This window comes from Mesoplodon densirostris, chromosome 4, assembly GCF_025265405.1.
Source record: "Mesoplodon densirostris isolate mMesDen1 chromosome 4, mMesDen1 primary haplotype, whole genome shotgun sequence".
Taxonomy (NCBI): domain Eukaryota; kingdom Metazoa; phylum Chordata; class Mammalia; order Artiodactyla; family Ziphiidae; genus Mesoplodon; species Mesoplodon densirostris.
Genome location: NC_082664.1, coordinates 86243722 through 86263083, shown reverse-complemented (window position 1 = coordinate 86263083; position 19362 = coordinate 86243722). Strand labels below are relative to the sequence as shown.

The 19362-nt window shown below is 51.6% G+C and overlaps 2 protein-coding genes across 2 annotated transcripts; one reads left to right on the top strand and one right to left on the bottom strand.

The window, feature by feature from the left end:
• Positions 1-276: 276 nt before the first annotated feature.
• Positions 277-9911, bottom strand: SPINT1 (serine peptidase inhibitor, Kunitz type 1). The gene is made up of 10 exons (XM_060098304.1): positions 9452-9911; positions 3882-4009; positions 3512-3650; positions 3232-3402; positions 3030-3056; positions 2565-2690; positions 2401-2451; positions 1196-1366; positions 923-970; positions 277-488 (listed from the first exon to the last, which is right to left on the bottom strand). Exons 1-10 carry the CDS (start codon positions 9909-9911, stop codon positions 277-279), a joined length of 1533 nt encoding a protein of 510 aa, XP_059954287.1.
• A 7731-nt stretch (positions 9912-17642) lies between these two features.
• On the top strand, positions 17643-18155 carry LOC132489384 (large ribosomal subunit protein uL11-like). Its single transcript, XM_060098303.1, has one exon. The coding sequence runs from the start codon at positions 17658-17660 to the stop codon at positions 18153-18155; it is 498 nt and encodes a 165-aa protein (XP_059954286.1). The 5' UTR covers positions 17643-17657.
• Positions 18156-19362: the final 1207 nt, after the last annotated feature.

Below are 19362 nucleotides of genomic sequence, written 5' to 3'. Positions count from 1 at the left end.
TGAAGTCCTAGGCAGACGGGTCCAACCATGTGTGGGACTCCTGGCTCAGAGATTTTCTGCTCCTTGCAGACCCTTGAGCTTTCTCAGGAACAAGTAGCCTGAGCTTAGCTGAGACACCGCCAAGAGGGTCTGGAGCCCTGGCCCTGGAGGCAGATCGGCCTGGGAAACAGGCTGGAGGAGTCTGGTCCCAAAGTCTTCCTCAGCCCAGGCCTCCACCTTGGCAAGGAGGAAGCAGGGCCAGGTGAGAACTGGCGAGAGCCCTCTAGGGCCTCAGGCTCAGAGGGGTCGGGTTGTTTGGTAGTAGACCAGATGCTCCATGTCCTCGGTGGTGGATACCTTGGAGCTGGTGGGGGTAGAGGGTGGGGGGTGGTGGTGGCGGTGTCTGTGGAAGCCCTTCCTCTGGTTCTTGAAGAAGCAGTAACCCAGGATGGCTACCACCACCACGATGCAGGTGCCCAGGAGCACTGCAATGGCCACCTCCACGGAGCCTGGAGGAAGAAGGAGGCGAATGAGATGCTCCCAGGGCCTGCTCAGTTCTGACGCCCACCCCCACTCTGTATGGAAGGGACGAGGCAAATGGATGCCGGGCGTGGAAGGCCCTCAGGCATGTGAGCAGCTCAACCAGCTCCATTGGGAGCTCGGTGGGAGGGATTCTGATGGGCTTCGGGTCTCAGCTCCAGGTTGCTCTGCTTGCAGGTAGTGTGGGGAAAGGCCCAGGGTGCTGACGGCACACACACCTGGCATGCACTTTTATGCTTCTCTCCCTTGCCCCTGGCAGATATCACTATTGATCGTGGCACTCTGTCCCTTTAGCCAACCTCGGGATCCTTCTCAACACTGGCTTAGGCAGGCACAACCAATTGTGTGAGTTGATCCTTGAGTTGATACCTACTCAGTGGTGACGGGGCAGATGGGGGCTTACCTGTGTTGGGAATGGGGCTTTCCCGCCGCAGACCAAACACATCCTTCTCTACAAAATGATCAGGGCGGGGGTCGTGGAGAGACAAGTCAATACAAAGGGTTCAAAGACACAGCTGCTCTTCAGCAGTGCCCCAGACCCAATGCCATCCTTTTCCACCCCTACTCCGGGTGCTCTGAGGACGAGGTGTGACCAGCCCAGGCCTTGGGACTGAGCCAAATGCTCTAGCTAAAACCTTTCCCCTCCCCATCTTCTGCCCCCCACTGCCCTGCTCACTGGAGATGCCACGACAGGACTCAAGGCACTGCTCCTCATCCTCAAAGTTGTTCTTGTTGCCATAGCAACCGCCATAGGTAAAGCGGGCGCAGTGTTCAGTGAACGGGTTGTAGTACCAGCGGGGGATGCTCTCCAAGCAGAGGCCTGTGTCTGGCAGGTCCACGCAGTGGCCTGGGGGGTAAGGAGCAGGCAAATGGGTGAGTGTCCACGGGGCCTCCCTGCCACCACCAGGCTCCACATCGTTGCTGCCCACCACCTCCTGACCCTCCTCCCCATGTTGAGGATGGCTGTGACTCAATGAGGGCCTGGGGGCCCCAGAAATATCTGGCCCATCTAAAGTGCTGCAAGGAAGATAAATACAGGAGAGTAAGCTTAGGCCCAGAATCACCCTAGACTGACTCATATCATTATTTTTCTATTTTCTTTCAGCATTCCCAATTCTATCAAGGTCTTGGATTTCTGTCTAGCACTGGATAGTCTGCCTTTTAACAAAGGCTAAGGGTCTGAGCCTTGGCAGACAACAATGTCCGGCTAAAATTTATTACCACGTTTTATTATACTTATTTTATTTATTCTTTTAAAATAAATTTATTTATTTATTTATTTTTATTTTTGGCTCCGTTGGGTCTTCGTTGCTGTGCGTGGGCTTACTCTAGTTGCGGTGAGCCGGGGCTACTCTTCGTTGCGGTGTGTGGGCTTCTCATTGTGGTGGCTTCTCTTGTTGTGGAGCACAGGCTCTAGGCGCATGGGCTCTAGAGCGCAGGCTCAGTAGTTGTGGCGGACGGGCGTAGTTGCTCCGCGGCATGTGGGATCTTCCCGAACCAGGGATTGAACCCATGTCCCCTACATTGGCAGGCAGATTCTTAACCACTGCGCCACCAGGGAAGTCCCTGTTATACTTATTTTAATAGTCTCAGATCGTGGCGTATAATAGTGGCTTTTCATTTACGGTAGTGACATGAAATTTCCTTTTTAATACATTAAGTTAAATCAATAACATCTCAGTGATATGTAGGCATGGCTAAATTTCTGAACGTGTTAAGAGGATGTATGATGCTTGGGAAACATAGAAGGAAAGTCCAGGACACCCCCCACCCAGCTTTCTGCCCACAGCCTGGTACACACAGCAGGCCTTTGGCCCATTGATGGGATGAGTGAGGATAGCAGTGACAGCCCTGACCCAGGGGACCTGGGCAGGAGCTCACCTTTGTCCCTGGGGAAATGGATCCTCTGGAGTTTATCGAAGCCTCTGGTATCTGCAAAGATGAAAGATCAGAGGCGCAGACCTGACAAGGGTCTCCAGAGGTGTGGGGTGAGTGGTCTGGACCTCCCTTGCTGTGCCCACCACCCTCCATCCGCCAGGCCTCACATTTTTCACAGGTGGCCTCATCTGAGGCGTCAGGGCAGTCGGGGGTGTCATCACACTCCAGGAAGCTGTCGATGCAGCAGCCATCACTGCAGCGGAACTTGTTGGAGTGACAGGTGCCAGAGCACACTAGGTGGGGGTGGGACGGGGTGGACGGTGAGGTCAGACTCAAGCAGCGGCCAGCAAATACCAAGAGTCCATCATCTACCTGGCCCTCTCTACCCCAAGGTGGCATCATGACACAACCCCGGTTCCCTTTCCACCCCTGTCCCTTATACCCTCCTACACACAAAACGGGCAAAAGCTGATAGGAGGATCCTGGGCTGCAAGGGCTGGGGCACTCGAGGGCCTTCATCCTGATGGTAGGAATAGGTTGTTGGGCCAGGGCAGTGTGGTCAGGGGCCTGGACTTGACAGAGGCTGGAGAGCTGGCAGGGGTGAGGGGAATAGGGACAGGAGCAAAGCCCACCTGGATGATGCCTTTCCACTGAGGGGCCTGGGAGAGAAAAACAGAGAAGTGAGAGGAGGCAGGGCCAGGCCCCAGCAGGGATGAGCTGATAGGGGGCCCGAGGACGGGGGATTCCCACGCCCACCTCCCTGACCCATGACGAGAGAACACCTACCCTGGGGGAATGTCACCTGAGCCCCGACACTGCTTCACAAAGGCCCACCTTGCACGTTGCGGCAGGCGAGCTCGCACTCTTCTTCCCAAAGGTAGTTGTTCTTGTTGCCCAGACAACCTCCATAAACGAAACTCTTGCAGATCCGCTCTGTGGGGTCGTAGTACCAGCGGGGGAAGGAACCACGGCAGCGGCCCACCTTGCTGGATGCGAGGCAATATTCTGGGGGAAGGAAAGCTGGTGAGGGAGCTCCGAGGGCCAATCAACAGAGCCGGAGCAGGGTGCAGGGGGTGGGTGAGTCCTGGGTCTGCCTCCCCACCCACTTCCTCACCTTCTGTCTGCTTGGGGGACAGCACGGTGACTGTGATGTTGGACGTGCTCTCTGGCTGGTCTGAACCGGCCACCGTCAGCTGGAACAGGTAGCTGCCTTCCTTGAGTCCCCACAGCTCCACCTGGTCTGGATCATTCCTCTAAACACAGGAGTGGCCATCAGGCTGGGACCTCTTGATGCCCCTGGTTGGCCCCAGGTCCTCCCAGTCAGCCCCCCTGCCCCACTGCGGGGAGCCGAGGGACTTGGTATTAAATGGATCCTCAGCTTCTATCCACCCCACCCCATCTGGAGCCGCAGTTTGGCCTATGGCCCCAGAAAGGGGGCCCTGGAGAGCTGAGGTGGGGGTCAGGGAGCCAGCCCAGCATCGCACCTCTACCCTGACGTCTGTGTCACCCTGCAGTAGGTGCCAGTCTGTGTTCTCCACACCCTTCAGCACCAGGGGTTCCTGTGGCTGTACCTTCAAGTCTGTGCCTTCCCAGGCCTTGGGGATCCGGGACCCTGGGGGGAAGGTGAGATAAGGTCAACTCTCACTGAATGGACAGGATCTCTCCTGGAGTGGGGGGCTGGTGCCTTATGGGTCGCAACTAGACCAACCTAGGACTCGGCAGCCTGCCTGAGTCAGATGCGATTTCACAACTAAACCATCTTCTTGCCCTCTGTTTAGATATATTATACTTAAGACATTTTTATGTTGTAAAACCAACTTTCTGAAGCAAATAACTAAACAGCATTGCCATCTGATCCCATTTAGGAGAAAAAGAAAAAAATATATATCTATATATATCAATATACATATACAATATATATATACACTATATATATATATCAATATATGCACGTATATTTGGAAGGGGGACTTTTCTTGTTTTCTACAATAAGCAGGTACTTGTGCTAATTGCTTTAAAAAGTTAAGAGTAACGGGGCTTCCCTGGTGGCGCAGTGGTTGGGAGTCTGCCTGCCAATGCAGGGGACACGGGTTCGAGCCCTGGTCTGGGAGGATCCCACATGCCACAGAGCAACTAAGCCCATGAGCCACAACTACTGGGCCTGCGCGTCTGGAGCCTGTGCTCCGCAGCGGGAGAGGCCACAACAGTGAGCGGCCCGCGCACCACGGTGAAGAGTGGCGCCCGTTCGCCGCAACTGGAGAAAACCCTCGCACAGAAACAAAGACCCAACACAGCCATAAATAAATAAACAAGAACAACAACAAAAAAAGTTAAGAGTAACGATACTTTTGAAAAGCCAAATAAGTCAATGTGTAATTAACACCATCACCCCTCGCTCTGCAACCCATATCACTGCTAAGAAGCCCATCCGGACAGAGACCTTGAGCAGAGCCCCGGGCAGCACCACGTCAAGCCCTGGTGTCCCACGATGATTGGCACAGGAGCAGGATGCCTCTGCCACCTCAGACAGACTCTGCCTCCAGTTACAAGGGGACGCAAGGCAACCATGCCCTCCCCCCAACCAGGGTCTTCAGAGCAAGTGTGGCCCTGCTGACACCTTGAGTTTGGACTTCTGGCCTCCAGAACTGTGAGACAGTACATTTCTAGTGTCTTCAGTCACCCAGGGTGTAGTAACATGGCACAGCAGCCCTAGGAAATGGACACACTGCCCTTGAGGGTACTACGGTCCAGTTAGGCAGGCAAGACCCAACAACAGGAAGCAAAATGGGAGAAAGACCCAACAAGATGAAGGGCTGTGTGGTACATGTACAAGAAAAGGAAGTGGATGTTTGGAGAAGGGAAAGACCACAGCAAGCTAGAGGAAAAAGGCAAGGCTTTGTGAAGAAGGGAGAAAGGATTTTTTGATCCTTTTGTTTTTATTTGTTTGGTTGTGGGGAAGAATGTTCTGTGTTGTTGATGACAGCAGAAAACATGATGAGCCAAAGCAAGGAGTCGGGAATTTGCAAGACTGGTTAGGTGGACCTTGAGGAGACCGGCTGGGCTGGATAGATCCTGCCACAACTGCATTCTCGCCCCTCTTTCCAGATGAGCAAATTGACACCAGAGAGGTTAAATGACTTGCCCAGGGTCGCTCAGTTTCAAAACGGCAGAGCTGGGGTTTGAACCCTGGTCTGATTCATGCTCTCTCCAAAACATCAAAACACCATGCTGCAGGCCATATGTGCTTAGAAATGTGATTTTTTTTTTTTTTTTTTTTTTTTTGCTGTATGCGGGCCTCTCACTGCTGTGGCCTCTCCCGTTGCGGAGCACAGGCTCCGGACACACAGGCTCCGCGGCCATGGCTCGGGGGCCCAGCCGCTCCGCGGCATGTGGGATCTTCCGGGATCGGGGCACGAACCCGTGTCCCCTGCATCGGCAGGCGGACTCTCAACCACTGCGCCACCAGGGAAGCCCAGAAATGTGATTTTTAAAATAATCTTTATAATCTTTGGGTTTTGTTTTTGTTTTTAACTTAGGTAATACATGTACATGATGAAATATGCAAAAAATACAAAAGAGTAGTGAGAATTAAGTCCCCGATTCTTAAACCCCCAGGTTCCTCTCTCCAGAGGCATTCTCAATGACTAGTTTGGGTGTGTGTGTATGTGTGAGTATCGAGAGAGTGTATAGAATATTCACAAGCATGCTAGTTCTTCATCTTACTTTTCCCTTAATATATACTGGAAATCAGTCATAGCAATATATAAAGAACTTCTTCTTCTTCCTTTTTTTTGTTGTTGCATAGTACTTATTGTATGAATGCACCAAAATTTACAACACATTTAACCAGTCCATCAGTCTCTCTTGATGTAGGTCCTTCTTTCCTCCCTCCCTCCTTCCTTCCTTTTCTCCTTTCCTCCCTCCCTCCCTCCCTACTAAGAACTAACCCTTGCTACCTCAGGGTTTATTATTATGATGAAAACAGCACCACAGTACCCAATTATAGGATGTGTTGACAGACACTGAGATTGTTTCCATTTCTTTGCTCTTATAAACAATGGTACAGTGACTGATTGCCTGGTAAGTTGTTTTACACATGTTTAAGCATAGCCGCAAGATGAGTTCCTGCAAGTGGAGTCGTGTTGAGGTTATGTGCATTTACACTTTGGGTGGGTATTGCCCAACTGCCCTCCACAGAGGCTCTGCAGAGGGTTACATCAAGTGTAAGAGTTCAAAGAAGAGACGGTAAAGAGATAAGAACAGCTGGTAGGAGGCTAAGTCACAGAGATTCTTCTTTGATGAGGCAGAGAAAGCAGAGCAAGCAGAGCCAACAGGGAACTCTCAGAGGGTGGTCCCAGAGGTGAGAAGACCAGGGCACACAGTGACAACAAAGGGATGGGAGGGGAGAACTTCCACAGAGGAACACATCAAATGGTGCAGAGGGCTACGGAAATGAGAAAAAGGAAGCTCGGTTGAGGGGAAATAAGACCAGGAGAGCAGGAAAGTACCTGTTTGGAACCAAGCCCCAGCCCAGTGGCTTAAGGGCCCAACAGGTGCCATCCCCAGGCCCTGAGGTGAGAGGCCAAGCCAAGGGGGCAGTGAGCTGGGAGGAGCCCATTCCTCCCTCCTTGCATTTTTCAGAAAGTAATCAGCAGTCGCAAAGGGGAAAGAAGACAGACTACTTGGCAGTCTACTAGCAGAAAGACAGGCTAGCACCACTGGCCCCCAGGGTGGAAGTGGCAAGCTGAGTGGCATGGCAGACCTTGGGCCAAATCAGCAACGTCCACCCACACACAGCTGGTCCTCTCCAAGCCCCAGCCCCCAGGAGCAAGGGGCAGATGCCCTGCCCCACCACTCCCTTTATCCCACCCCCAAGAGAGCAAAGGGCCAGAGTAGCAATAAAGCCAGCCCCTCCCCCAGCTGCCAGGCCTCAGGACTCTCAAGGGAAACACAGACTCCACCTTCTAAGCCACTCCTCCAACGGAAAGAGGGGGAAGGGGAGAGGAGGAAAGAGCAGGGTGCTCAGGAGGTCCCAGCAATCTGGACTGGACTGGACTGGCCTGGCCATAGGCAGGAAAGGGGGAACAGATCAACCCACCCTGGGGAGGATTCTCCCCAGTAAATCAAAGGTTTTAGAAGCCCTGAGCACTTGCCCACCTTGCCTGCCTTGGTCTACCCCAGCCTAGCCTCCAGGATGCCACAGTGGCTTGACCCTCTTTGTACCCTCTTTGTACTTCCAACCTCTCTAATGGGACTCAGCTGAGAATGGACTCCTTGACATGCACATGGCATCACCCACTCCCCAAAATGCTGCGGTGCCCTGAAATGGCCTGGGGCCCACACTAAGTCCAAGCTCTACCCAGCTCCCCACAGGTCCCAGGAAATCCCCACTCCATCCTGTCTTGTGCCAACCAGGCCAGTCGGGGTGGGGAGGTTTCCAGATGAGGAAGGCCCCATCCAGCTCAGCTTCCTGACCAGACCCCAGAGTTTCAGGCGCTAGCCCTACAGTGAGGGGTCCTGGCAGAGCAGGGAGGGCAGGCAGCTCAGGTCACTTAGAGTCATCACCACCTACACTCTGCTGCTTCCTTGTGGAACAGGCTCAGGCCCTGGCCCAGTGGGACTCAGTGGCGCAGCCTGGCCCAGAGACAGTGTCCCCCTCCTGGAATCTCCACCCTACCTCTCCACAGAGATCCAGAGCTATTGGAAGGATAGGGAGAAGAGGAAAGGCTGGAGAGGAAAGTCCCTTTTCTACTTTCCAGAACTGAGACCACCCAGCTCCAGTCCAACCCTGGCCCCTGGGCTTCCCAGTCTCTGGTTCTGTTGTCCACTGAGCTGTCCTGGATCAGAGACAGGTTTCTACCAGAAAGGTGGTCTTGTGTGAGGAACAGCACAGGACTTTTGGAGGTCCTGCCGGGGGTTGAGTCCCAGGTCTCCCATTTGTGGGCAGTGTTATCCTGGGCAAATTATTTAACATGGGAGTCAGTTTCCTAATCTAAAAGTGGGATGACTACTAATAGCACCCTTTTCAGAGGTGGTTGTCATGATGCCTAAGTGAGAGGCTGAGTGGCATAGCAATCAGCAAACCGTAGAGAGCTAACAGAGGTTATCAGAGTGAGCCATCCCTGCCCCGGAGCCCCACCTGGCCAGAACAGCAGGTGGAGAGAATGGGGAATGAAGGTCTCTGGAGGGGCCCTGATCCCAGCTAACTGCTCAGTCCCGGGAGGAAAGAGAAGGAGCCCTGGGCCCGACTTTGCCCTTATTCTGGAAGTAAACAAGGTGAGCAGACAGCTTGGTTACCAGATCCTGAGCAGGGAGAGCCCTGCCTGTCTTACACACACACACACACACACACACACACACACTTGCCTGGACAGCTGACATCCCTTCCCTACCAGGTATAAATACCAGTGGGCTGACTCACCCAGCAACCCTCCTCACCCCCACCCCAGAGGCTCTAGGCTACTGCGCCCTCAGTACCGCCCCCCCCCCCAGTTGGGTCACCCCCAGACTGGGCTTGTTCTTTAGACTCTGGGGGCCTGGCAGTTTCCCCCAGACCACCAAAAAATCAGCTCGTGGGGGGAGGAATACAGAGAGATGCTATAACCAATCCCAAGCCCAGCAGTGGAGAAGGAACCTATCCTTCACCAGGTTCATTTGCCAGGGCACCAAGTTGCCTAGGACAGTGCTCCGCCAAGGCGCCAGGCGTATCTTCTATCTATCTAGTCACCAGGTGGCCTCCAGACAGCTAACTCCCTGACTTGGCCTATTGGGGCCAGAAGTGAGAATCCGGAGAAGCTGCATCCCCTCTTGTACACACATCCTTGAGCACCAACCCACTCAACATCCTGAATTCAGGAGCCAGTCTGGGCTCTAGGGTGTCAGCCCTCCCCACTCCTGTAGCCTGTCCTTTATTTACTGTTTGTACCGCCTACTTCTAAGAAGGAGTTGGGGTCGAATGGGACTCTCCTCCTAACTGCGTTCTGATGCCTCGCGCAAGACTCCATAACCAGTCCCTTCTCTGAGTCTCCCCGAATCCTGGCACCCTCGTCCTTACCTCCGAAGCCCTGGGTCCGCAGCTCGAGGTAGGAGCGGTAAACCTCCCGCGTGAGGTAGTTGATGAAGCCCTCCCTGGGCGCGAACTTGCACACGAAGTTCTGCTCGTAGAGGCAGTTGATGAGGAAGCAGGAGGCGATGGCGTCCTCCCCGCCGTCGGGCTGCAACTCCACCAGCGCCAGATTGCAGTCGTTGGAGCTGCAGCAGACGTGCACGCAGTCCCGGCCGCGACGCACGGTGAGGGAGCGCAGGAAGGTGGCGCCGTTTCTCACCGAGGCGTCGGTGTCGAGCACGAAGGCAGGCACCCCGGGGGTAAAGCGGTCCAGGCAGTTGTCGGCCGTGAGCAGACCGGGGGGCACGGGCGGCGGCCCGGCCTCGGTGCCCAGGAGGCCGAGCAAGCAAAGGAGCCACGCGGCGACCGCTGGGATGCGGACCTGGGAGAGGCGGGCCCCGGCCATCATCCCCCCAGGGACCGTCGCCCTCCTCCCCACGGGGGTCACCTTCACAGTGCGGGCCCCTGAGCTCCGAGGGTGATAGCGACCTGAGAGAGGGGAGGGGACGGAGGAGGAGACACCGGATCAGCCGGGAGACTTCAAGGTAGGCGGGCGGGCCGGGAGGAAGTGAAGGGGAGGACCGGGAAGCACCGAGAACCCCGGGAGTGAAGAGGGCACGCGGGCCCGGCCCTCCCACGCACACTCCGGTGACCCGACCGCCCGACGGACGGCCAGACGGACGTCTGAAGAGCTCACGTACCCGGACACACGCACGAGCAGAGAACAAAGGGCCAAACATGCTCAGAACCCGCTTCACCTCCTCCTCGCTCACCTCGGCCCTGGTTACCTGCTCAGGTGAGTGGGGTGGGGCCGGGCCAGCCGAGGTTCCGGTCCCGGCTTCCTGCGCGGCTCGGGCCGCAGCTTCCGCCCCGGTGTCCGGTGCGCTGGGGATGGGCCACCTCCTCCCCCCTAGTTTCTGGTGAAACTGAGTCAGCGCGGCCGGGGCGGGGCGGACATTAACCCCAGCGCCGCCGGCTCCGCCCACGCCCGGTGCGCCTGTCCAGCCCCAGCTTCCGGACCACCTATCCGCATCCCCGAGATCCCCGACCTTTCTCTCTCAGCCTGGTGCCCAAAGGGGCTCAGAGGCCAGGGCGCCCTGCCCCGGGCCGCTGGATCCACCGAGTTCAGCCTCGCGGGGTTCCCCGCACCCCAGAAGTACACCCCTATTCCCGGAGGCCCGGACAGGTCAGGAGGACGCTTCAGCGAAGTCAGGCACCCGAGGGTGGGTCGGGCGCTCTGGGGCGGCTGCCTCCGGCCTCCCTTTCCGGTCCGGGCCGGCATTCCCAGACCCAGGCCTGAGGCGCTTGGGAAGGGGCTGGCGGAGAAGAACTGGGGGAAAGCCCTATGCAAAAGATCTCGCTGTCGTCAGCCCTCGGGAAATCATTTCCATCTTGTGTCAGGAAACTGTGGCTACACCTTTGGTAACTGGAATCCAGGATGCCTGCTCCATTGTCATCACCTTTGCCAGCTCCGGAAGCCCTCCTCTCTGTCAGAGTGAGAAACAGGAGATTTCCAGTGGCCAGGCTTCCCTGCTTGATCTGCAATGGTTCCTTTTGGTTTGAGGCCCTTCCTCATCGTGTACTAATGTTTACATTCGGGTCACTGTCGGAGCTGAGTCCCTGTTAGTCTCCTTGGTAGGTTGATCCCTTCTCTGCAGAATCCCTCTCCTCTCTCACCAGGTGGGGTGCTCCTGGTCAGGAGCTGGCTGCTTTCTTCCAGTGAAATAACATCCTTGGAAGCTAGAAATGCCAGCTTACCAAAGTAGCTGAGTTAATGACCTTCACAGAGCCATGGACTCCTTGAAGCCAGGCTCATTGCATTTCCTGAGAGAACTCCTCCTCCTAAAGTCCATTCTTTATTATTTATTTATTTTATTTTTGGCTGTGTTGGGTCTTCGTTGCTGCACGCGGGCTTTCTTTAGTTGCGGCGGGCAGGAGCTACTCTTCCTTGTGGTGCGTGGGCTTCTCATTGCGGTGGCCTCTCCTGTTGTGGAGCATGGGCTCTAGGTGCGCGGGCTTCAGTAGTTGTGGCTCACAGGCTCAGTAGTTGTGGCTTGCGGGCTTAGCTGCTCCGTGGCATGTGGGATTTTCCCGGACCAGGGCTTGAACCCGTGTCCCCTGCATTGGCAGGCGGATTCTTAACCACTGCACCACCAGGGAAGCCCCTAAAGTCCATTCTAGATTGGTCCTATTAATGCTTTCCCCCAAAGGAGATTCCACACCTTCTCATGATGACTTAACAAACCCCAGCCCAATGGGAACGGTCTTCCTACTTTCTTATCTAGAGCAGCTTTACCTACTAGGTCCTGTAGCCAACCCTTCAATCATTTTCCTGGCTAAACTGCAACATTCCCTAGCTGCCCACATTATGAGTGTTGGGGGTGGGAATCTGAGGTCTGTCTCCCCTTCTCTGGATTTTCTGGGTTTTTCCACTGCCCCAGGCACAGTGGGGAACATAGAGCAATGATGGTACACCATGAATGAAGCATATGATTGTGCAGTTACTGGAAAGAAAGGATTTTGTTGAGATTTGATTCCTACCTCCTTCAATACCTTATGTATACAAGAATCCTAACACAGGAGACTGTTACCTTATGGTAATATTACTACAGATTAATCATTACTTCCATTACACCATTACACATTACTTCCATTCCATCATATACACCATTACAAAAACCTACATCTGTCAAGCCCTGACAATGCCCAAACCCTATGTATTTCCCACTCATTGCCCCATATACTCAAAACAAACCAAGAAAGTAGGTACTATTTTTATTCCCCTTTTACAGATGAGCAAACAGGCTCAGACATGTGAATGAACTTGTCAGGTCACGTGGCAGTTAGGTGGCAGAGCCGGGATTGGAGTCCAGGAAGGCCGAGTCTGTTGCTTCAGCACCTAAACACTGCTTTACTGCACTTACAATTCTGACTTCAGCTGGAAATTCCACCCTCACCTCAGATTCAACTTGCCTGAAACACAAACTTTCAAGTGATGATCAGCCCCCATTTGAGATGCTTGCTGTGTGCCAGACACTTGACATCTGTGATCTCTGATTCCCACAACAGCTGTGAGAATAGTTTCTGCTTTGCAGAGAGGCTCACTAAACTCCATCAAGGTCACGCAGTGAAGAGTGGGAGGCAAGACTGTGTAGGGGTTCAGCCTGTGGGCTTCAGACTCAAGACTACTGGGTTTAACTCTTTCATCTGCCACTTACTATCCGTTGTAGACTTTGGCAACTTATTTAGCCCCTCTGTGCCTTAGCTTCCTTGTATATGAAGTGGGGCTTCACAGGATTAGTATGAGGGTTAAATGAGTTAATACAGATAAAACATTTGACACCTGAAAAAAGTGACAGAGCCAGAATTTTATCTCAAGTCTCTCTGACATAAAAAACTACACTTTTCTCACTACCTTATGCTGCTTCTTACATCCAGAAGACAAAACCTACACACGAGGGGAAAAAAGACTAAGATAGTCCACCAAAGTGGTGAAAGTGATGGCATTTGAATGATGGGAATTCGAAGTAACATTTTCTTCTTCCTAGCTTAAAAATTATTTCCGGGGCTTCCCTGGTGGTGCAGTGGTTGAGAGTCCGCCTGCTGATGCAGGGGACACGGGTTCGTGCCCCGGTCTGGAAAGATCCCACATGCCGTGGAGCGGCTGGGCCCGTGAGCCATGGCCACTGAGCCTGCACGTCCAGAGCCCGTGCTCCACAACGGGAGAGGCCACAAGAGTGAGAGACCCGTGTACCGCAAAAAAAAAAAAAAAAATTATTTCCGAAATTTCCTTTAGTGAGCATGGAATGCTTCCATGGTGAAGAGAAAACTACATCATCACAACCTCCACGTTGATCATATTTAGCCCCAAAATGCTTCTGTCTCCATATTCTCTCCTGATCTCACTGTCCCAGTCACTTTGGAGTCATCTGTGGCCCCTGCCTTTTCTTTTTTTAAAAAAATAATTTATCTATTTTATTTATTTTTGGCTGCGTTTGGTCTTCATTGGTGCGCGTGGGCCTCCTCCAGTTGTGGAGAGTGTGGGCTACTCTTGTGGTAGCACATGCTTATTGTGGTGGCTTCTCTTGTTGCAGAGCACGGGCTGTAGGCTCATGGAGTTCAGTAGTTGTGGCACGTGGGCTCAGTAGTCGTGGCACACGGGCTCGCCCCAGACCAGGGCTAGAACCCATCTCTCCTGCATTGGCAGGCAGATTCTTAACTACTGTGCCACCAGGGAAGCCCCAGGGAAGAGCCAATTTTGATTCCATGTTGGATTTGTTTCTTTGAATTTAACCTTTGCTTTTCATTGTTTTTGTTATTATAATCATACATAATGGCCTGCCTTAGGGAACCCTGCCCCTGTCCCTGAATGTTAAAGTGCCTTTGTTCAGCTCACAGGGAGACAGTCTGACCCTGCCCACCTGTGAATGGCTGCAAAGAAGAAGTTAACACATCCCCTCCCTGATGCAGGCCACAGGAGGAGATGTTTTGCAAGCCTTTTTACTTTACTTCCTCACCTCCTCCCCCTCTCTGTTCTATAAAAGAAACTGGCATCCAGACCCAGATTAGATGGTTTTTTGGGCTCCTGATTTATTGGCCTGTTGTTTGGCGAGCAGAGTGAGCTTGGACTCGGTAACACTCCAGCCCTGCCTTCATCTGTCCTTCACCTGTTCAGATCCTCAGTGACCCCCAAGACCCTCTTTAGCAGTGTGTACAGAACCAGCTATCCTCTGGATGGATTCATAAAGTTTGGTTTGTGGAGAGGTAGAGAGTGTCAGAGGTACTGGGACCTTAGTTAAAGCCCTTCACCTTACATATAGGAAACTGAGGCCCAGAGATATGTCCTTGATTTGTTCAGAGACACAGAGGTAGTATGTGGCAGAGGCCACCTCCAGACTTCAGGTCTCTTGAATGCCATCTTGGGTCCTTTCTGTGATTCTGACCTGACTTCCTGCAAAGCATTTCCAGATGATATTGTTTTCTAATTGTACATTGCAGGCCCAAGGAGTGCTGTCTGGGTAAGTTATCTCTTTTGTTAGACCACGTGGCTCACTCCCTCTCTATGAACTTAGGAAAGAGAAAGCCAGGGTTTATGCTACAGGTTTCCTTCATATTTGCCATACCACCAGTACCAACCACTGACCTTAGGAGTGGGTGTTTTGGTGAGAACATTCAGTCCTTAACACCACTACTAGAAAAGAAACACTGAGTGTCTTGTCTTGGATGGTGGTCTGGTGGTTTCTGTAAGTAGGTATAATGGATTGTCTACAAAGATGGCTATCAAAGATGGTAGACAGGACCTCACCTTCCCTGTAAGTGCATGCTGCTCCTCCCACCAAGAGGTGACATCTGTCTTTCCCCTCCCTTTGAATCCGTAATTTGCTTTGACCAGTAGGACAGAGCAGAAGTGGTGCCACATGACTTTCAGGCCTCAGCCTTGCGGCTGGCATTTTCCCCTCTTAGAACCAGTTGTGATGTAAAGAAGTTTGACTACCCTGAGGAAGAGAGAGGCCACCGGAAGAGAGCAAGACCCTGGAGGATGAGAGACTGTGAAGGGAGAGAGAGGGATCTGGCTATCTCACAGTCACCTCAGCTGACTAGCTTCGTGAAGCTATCCTGCATCCTTAGCCCCAGTCGACTCGTCCCAACAGAGATTAGCTACATCTGTGAAGCCCTGCTCAAGTTGCAGAATTGTGGGCAAATGTGTTTGTTTTAAGCCTTTAAATTTTGGTGTGATTTCGTAAGCAGTTAGGTTAGCGGGTCCCTGGAGAAGGAGAATCAGGAATGGCATTCTTGACATAAGAGAATCCATTTTGGGGGAAGTCCCTGGCAGTGCAGTGGTTAGGATTCTGGGCTTTCACTGCCGGGGGCCTCAGTTCGATCCCTGGTCGGGAACTAAGATCCCACAAGCTGAGCTACGAGGACAAATTTTTAAAAAAAGAGAGAAGCCATTTTGTGATCTAAGCCTGGCCACAATGCTTGCCCTCAAACAGGTCTCAGTAACAAGGATCTTGAGGGAACAAAGGAATGTCAGAACAGAGAAGGCAGTCAAACAATAGTGCAGTGATAAAGCAGAGTCCTAGTTCCTCCTCAAGGGATATATTCAATACATAATTATATGTCTGTGAGTTCAGCAGGAACTAACGCCCCCACCCAGGTGGAGGACGGAATGATGATGTCGACCCTCCTGACTTCAATCCACCAAGACTTGGACTCTGTCAACCTTTGCCATAATTCTATGCTGAATTCTCCTCTGCTCAAACCTCTTCATGAATATGCATGTACCCTTAGCTCAGAACTTCCACAGTTTTGCTGTTCAGTGAGAGGCTGCTTTGGGAAAGATCCCTGGTGTTCTCCTTACTTGCTGCAAGTAATAATGAATCCTTCCTTTTCCCAGTCTTTGGCTTGATCGTATCTGTTGGCTCAACACCCACCAAGAGGCGAATCCAGTTTTTGGCTAACTGTTTTGCGGCAATAATAACTGAAACAGAAGGATAATATATTTACAAAACAAATTTTAGTTTTAATTATCTAATGATTATAAATAAATAAATTTTATAAATTTGAGTTTTAATGATCTAAATAAAAGCCTTCTAATTCCCTTGATAATGCAGAGTCAAGGGTTTTTTTGTTTTTTTTCTATTTTTGGCTGTGTTGGGTCTTTGTTGCTGTGCGCTGTGTGCAGGCTTTCTCTAGTTGCGGTGAGCAGGAGCTACTCTTCGTTGCGGTGTGCGGGCTTCTCATTGCAGTGGCTTCTCTTGTTGCGGAGCACATGCTCTAGGTGTGTGGGCTTCAGTAGTTGTGGCAGGTGGGCTCAGTAGTTGTGCCTTGTGGGCTCTAGAGCGCAGGCTCAGTAGTTGTGGCTCACGGGCTTTGTTGCTCTGTGGCACATGGGACCTTCCCGGACCAGGGCTCGAACCCGTGTCCCCTGCATTGGCAGGCAGATTCCCAACCACTGCGCCACCAGGGAAGCCCAAGGATTTTTTTTTTTATATATAATTTTCTCCTTTAAATTTGTCCTGCGTCTGGCATGTAGTACAAGATTGATTGATTGATTGATTGATTGATTTATGGCTGTGTTGGGTCTTTGTTTCTGTGCGAGGGCTTTCTCTAGTTGGGGCGAGCGGGGGGCCACTCTTCATCACGGTGCGTGGGCCTCTCACTGTCGCGGCCTCTCTTGTTGCAGAGCACAAGCTCCAGAAGCGCAGGCTCAGTAGTTGTGGCTCACGGGCCTAGTTGCTCCGCGGCATGTGGGATCCTCCCAGACCAGGGCTCGAACCCGTGTCCCCTGCATTGGCAGGCAGATTCTTAACCACTGTGCCACCAGGGAAGCCCACCCAAGGATTTCTGATAAGGAATTTTGGGGAAAATAATGACCCTTGAAGTATTTTTCAAGGCGAGGCTGCTGTCACTGGTTCAATCTTTATGTAAAGGAGACAAGGCCCCTCAGATACTGCTGCAGCCCTAAAAGGGGAATTTTTTTTTTTTTGGTCACTCCTTGAAGCTTGTGGGATCTTAGTTCCCCAACCAGGGATAAAACCCAGGCTCTTGGTAGTGAAAGCAGAGTCCTAACCACTGAACTGCCAGGGAATTCCCTCAAAGGGGAATTTTTGAAGAATTCTGCTAATGTCCAAAATGCTCATGGGACTTCCCTGGTGGTCCAGCGGTTAAGACTACTTGCTCCCAAGGCAGGGGGCCCGGGTTCGATTCCTGGTCGTGGGACTAAAATCCCACATACTGCAACTAAGCTCATGCACCACAGCTAGAGAAGCCCATGTGCTGCAATGAAGGCCCAGAGCAGCAAATAAATAAATAAATAAATAAATTTTAAAAAAGTGGAATAGCTGCTTGGGAAATTAAAAAAATAAATGCTCACAATATTTCAGCGTGTTTGATAGCCTCTAAATGGTCACCAATTGTCCACACCTGCTGGTATTCATGCTGTTGTGTGTGTAATCTCCTCCCCTTCAGCATGGCTGGACCTAGTGATTGGCTTCTGATGAATAGAATACAGCAAAAGTCATGGGATATCACATCCTAGATTAGGTTACAAAAAGACTGTGACTTGCTTTTGGCTCTTGGATCGGAGGAGACCAAGGTGCAACTTTCTTCAGTTGTCCGGAATCCGGGTTCATCTGACACCCCTGCCTCCACCATGCCGCCTAAGTTTGACCCCAGCGAGATCAAAGTCGTGTACCTGAGGTGCACCTGTGGGGCAGTCGGTGCCACGTCTGCCCTGGCCCCCAAGATCGGCCCCTTGGGTCTGTCTCCAAAAAAAGTTGGTGATGACATCACAAAGGCAACTGGTGATTGGAAGGGTTTGAGGATTACAGTGAAGCTGACCATTCAGAACCGACAGGCCCAGATTGAGGTGATACCTTCTGCCTCTGCCCTGATCATCAAAGCCCTCAAGGAATCACCAAGAGAAGGGAAGAAGCAGAAAAACATTAAGCACAGTGGAAACATGACTTTTGATGAGATTGTCAACATTGCCCGACAGATGTGGCATCAATCTTTAGCTAGAGAACTCTCTGGAACCATTAAAGAGATCTTGGGGGCCACCCAGTCTGTGGGCTGCAATGTTGATGGCCACCACCTTCATGATATCATAGATGACATCCACAGTGGTGCGGTGGAATGCCCAGATAGTTAAGCACTGCAAAGAAAAATAATAAAGGGTTATTTGACAACCAAAAAAAAAAAAGACTGTGACTTCCATCTTGCCTACCGCCCCGCCCCTCAGTACCCTGGCTCTTGTGGAAACCAGCGGCCATTTGGTGAGTAGCCCTCTAGAGAGCTCCACATGGCAGGGAACAGATGTCTGGCCAACAGCCCTGGCCTGCATCTGGCTTGCACCCTTCTGAGAATCCCTGAGCCAGAAGAGCCAGCTAAGCCACCAACTTAAACAGTGATATAATAAATGCCTACTGTTTTAAGCTGATCAATTTGGGGATAATTTGTTACACAGCAATATAAAACTAACATATTCATTAACTAAAAAAATTAGGATATCAAACTATAAACAGTTTATTTGGTACAACCTTTCAGGGAGCTAATATGGCCATAACATCAAATTCCCCTACAAGTTCACACTTCCTTTGTCCTTGTAGTTCTGCCTCTAGAAAATCCGCTAAAGTGTGGGAGGGGAAAGTGGGGGTGGGAAGCATGCGATGCTAAAAAAAGGAATAGTTACAAGGATGTTCAGAGCAGCAATATTTATAATGGCAAAAAAATTGGTAGCAATCTATATATCTAATAGCAGGGGATTGAGTAACTAGATCATGGAATTACCTCTAACAGAACAGGTTGGAAAGTATTAGTGAGTCTTGAAAGCAAAGTGACTTGCCGTCAGCACTTGAAAAACTAAAGGTAAGTTTTGCTTCATAAGACATTTTCATTTCGTGTCTGTATGCATGTGTGTCATGAGGTTAAATGAATTTCTTACTCTTGAGTCATGGGCAAATTTTGAGAAACTCTGCAGTGTTGAAAAAAGATGTGTATAGGGCTTCCCTGGTGGCGCAGTGGTTGAGAGTCCACCTGCCGGGGTTCGTTCCCCGGTCCGGGAAGATCCCACATGCCGCGGAGCGGCTGGGCCCGTGAGCCATGGCCGCTGAGCCTGCACATCCAGAGCCTGTGCTCCGCAGCGGGAGAGGCCACAACAGTGAGAGGCCCGCGTACCGCCAAAAAAAAAAAAAAAAAAAAGATGTGTATAAAATTACTTAATGACACAAAAAGTATTCAAAATATGTTACAAAATAGCACACATATGTTACAAAATGATCCAATTTTGTGAAAGTCCAAAATAAGTAAATCTATATAAAAAGTAGAAAATACACCAAGCATATCGTTTATACTTCTTA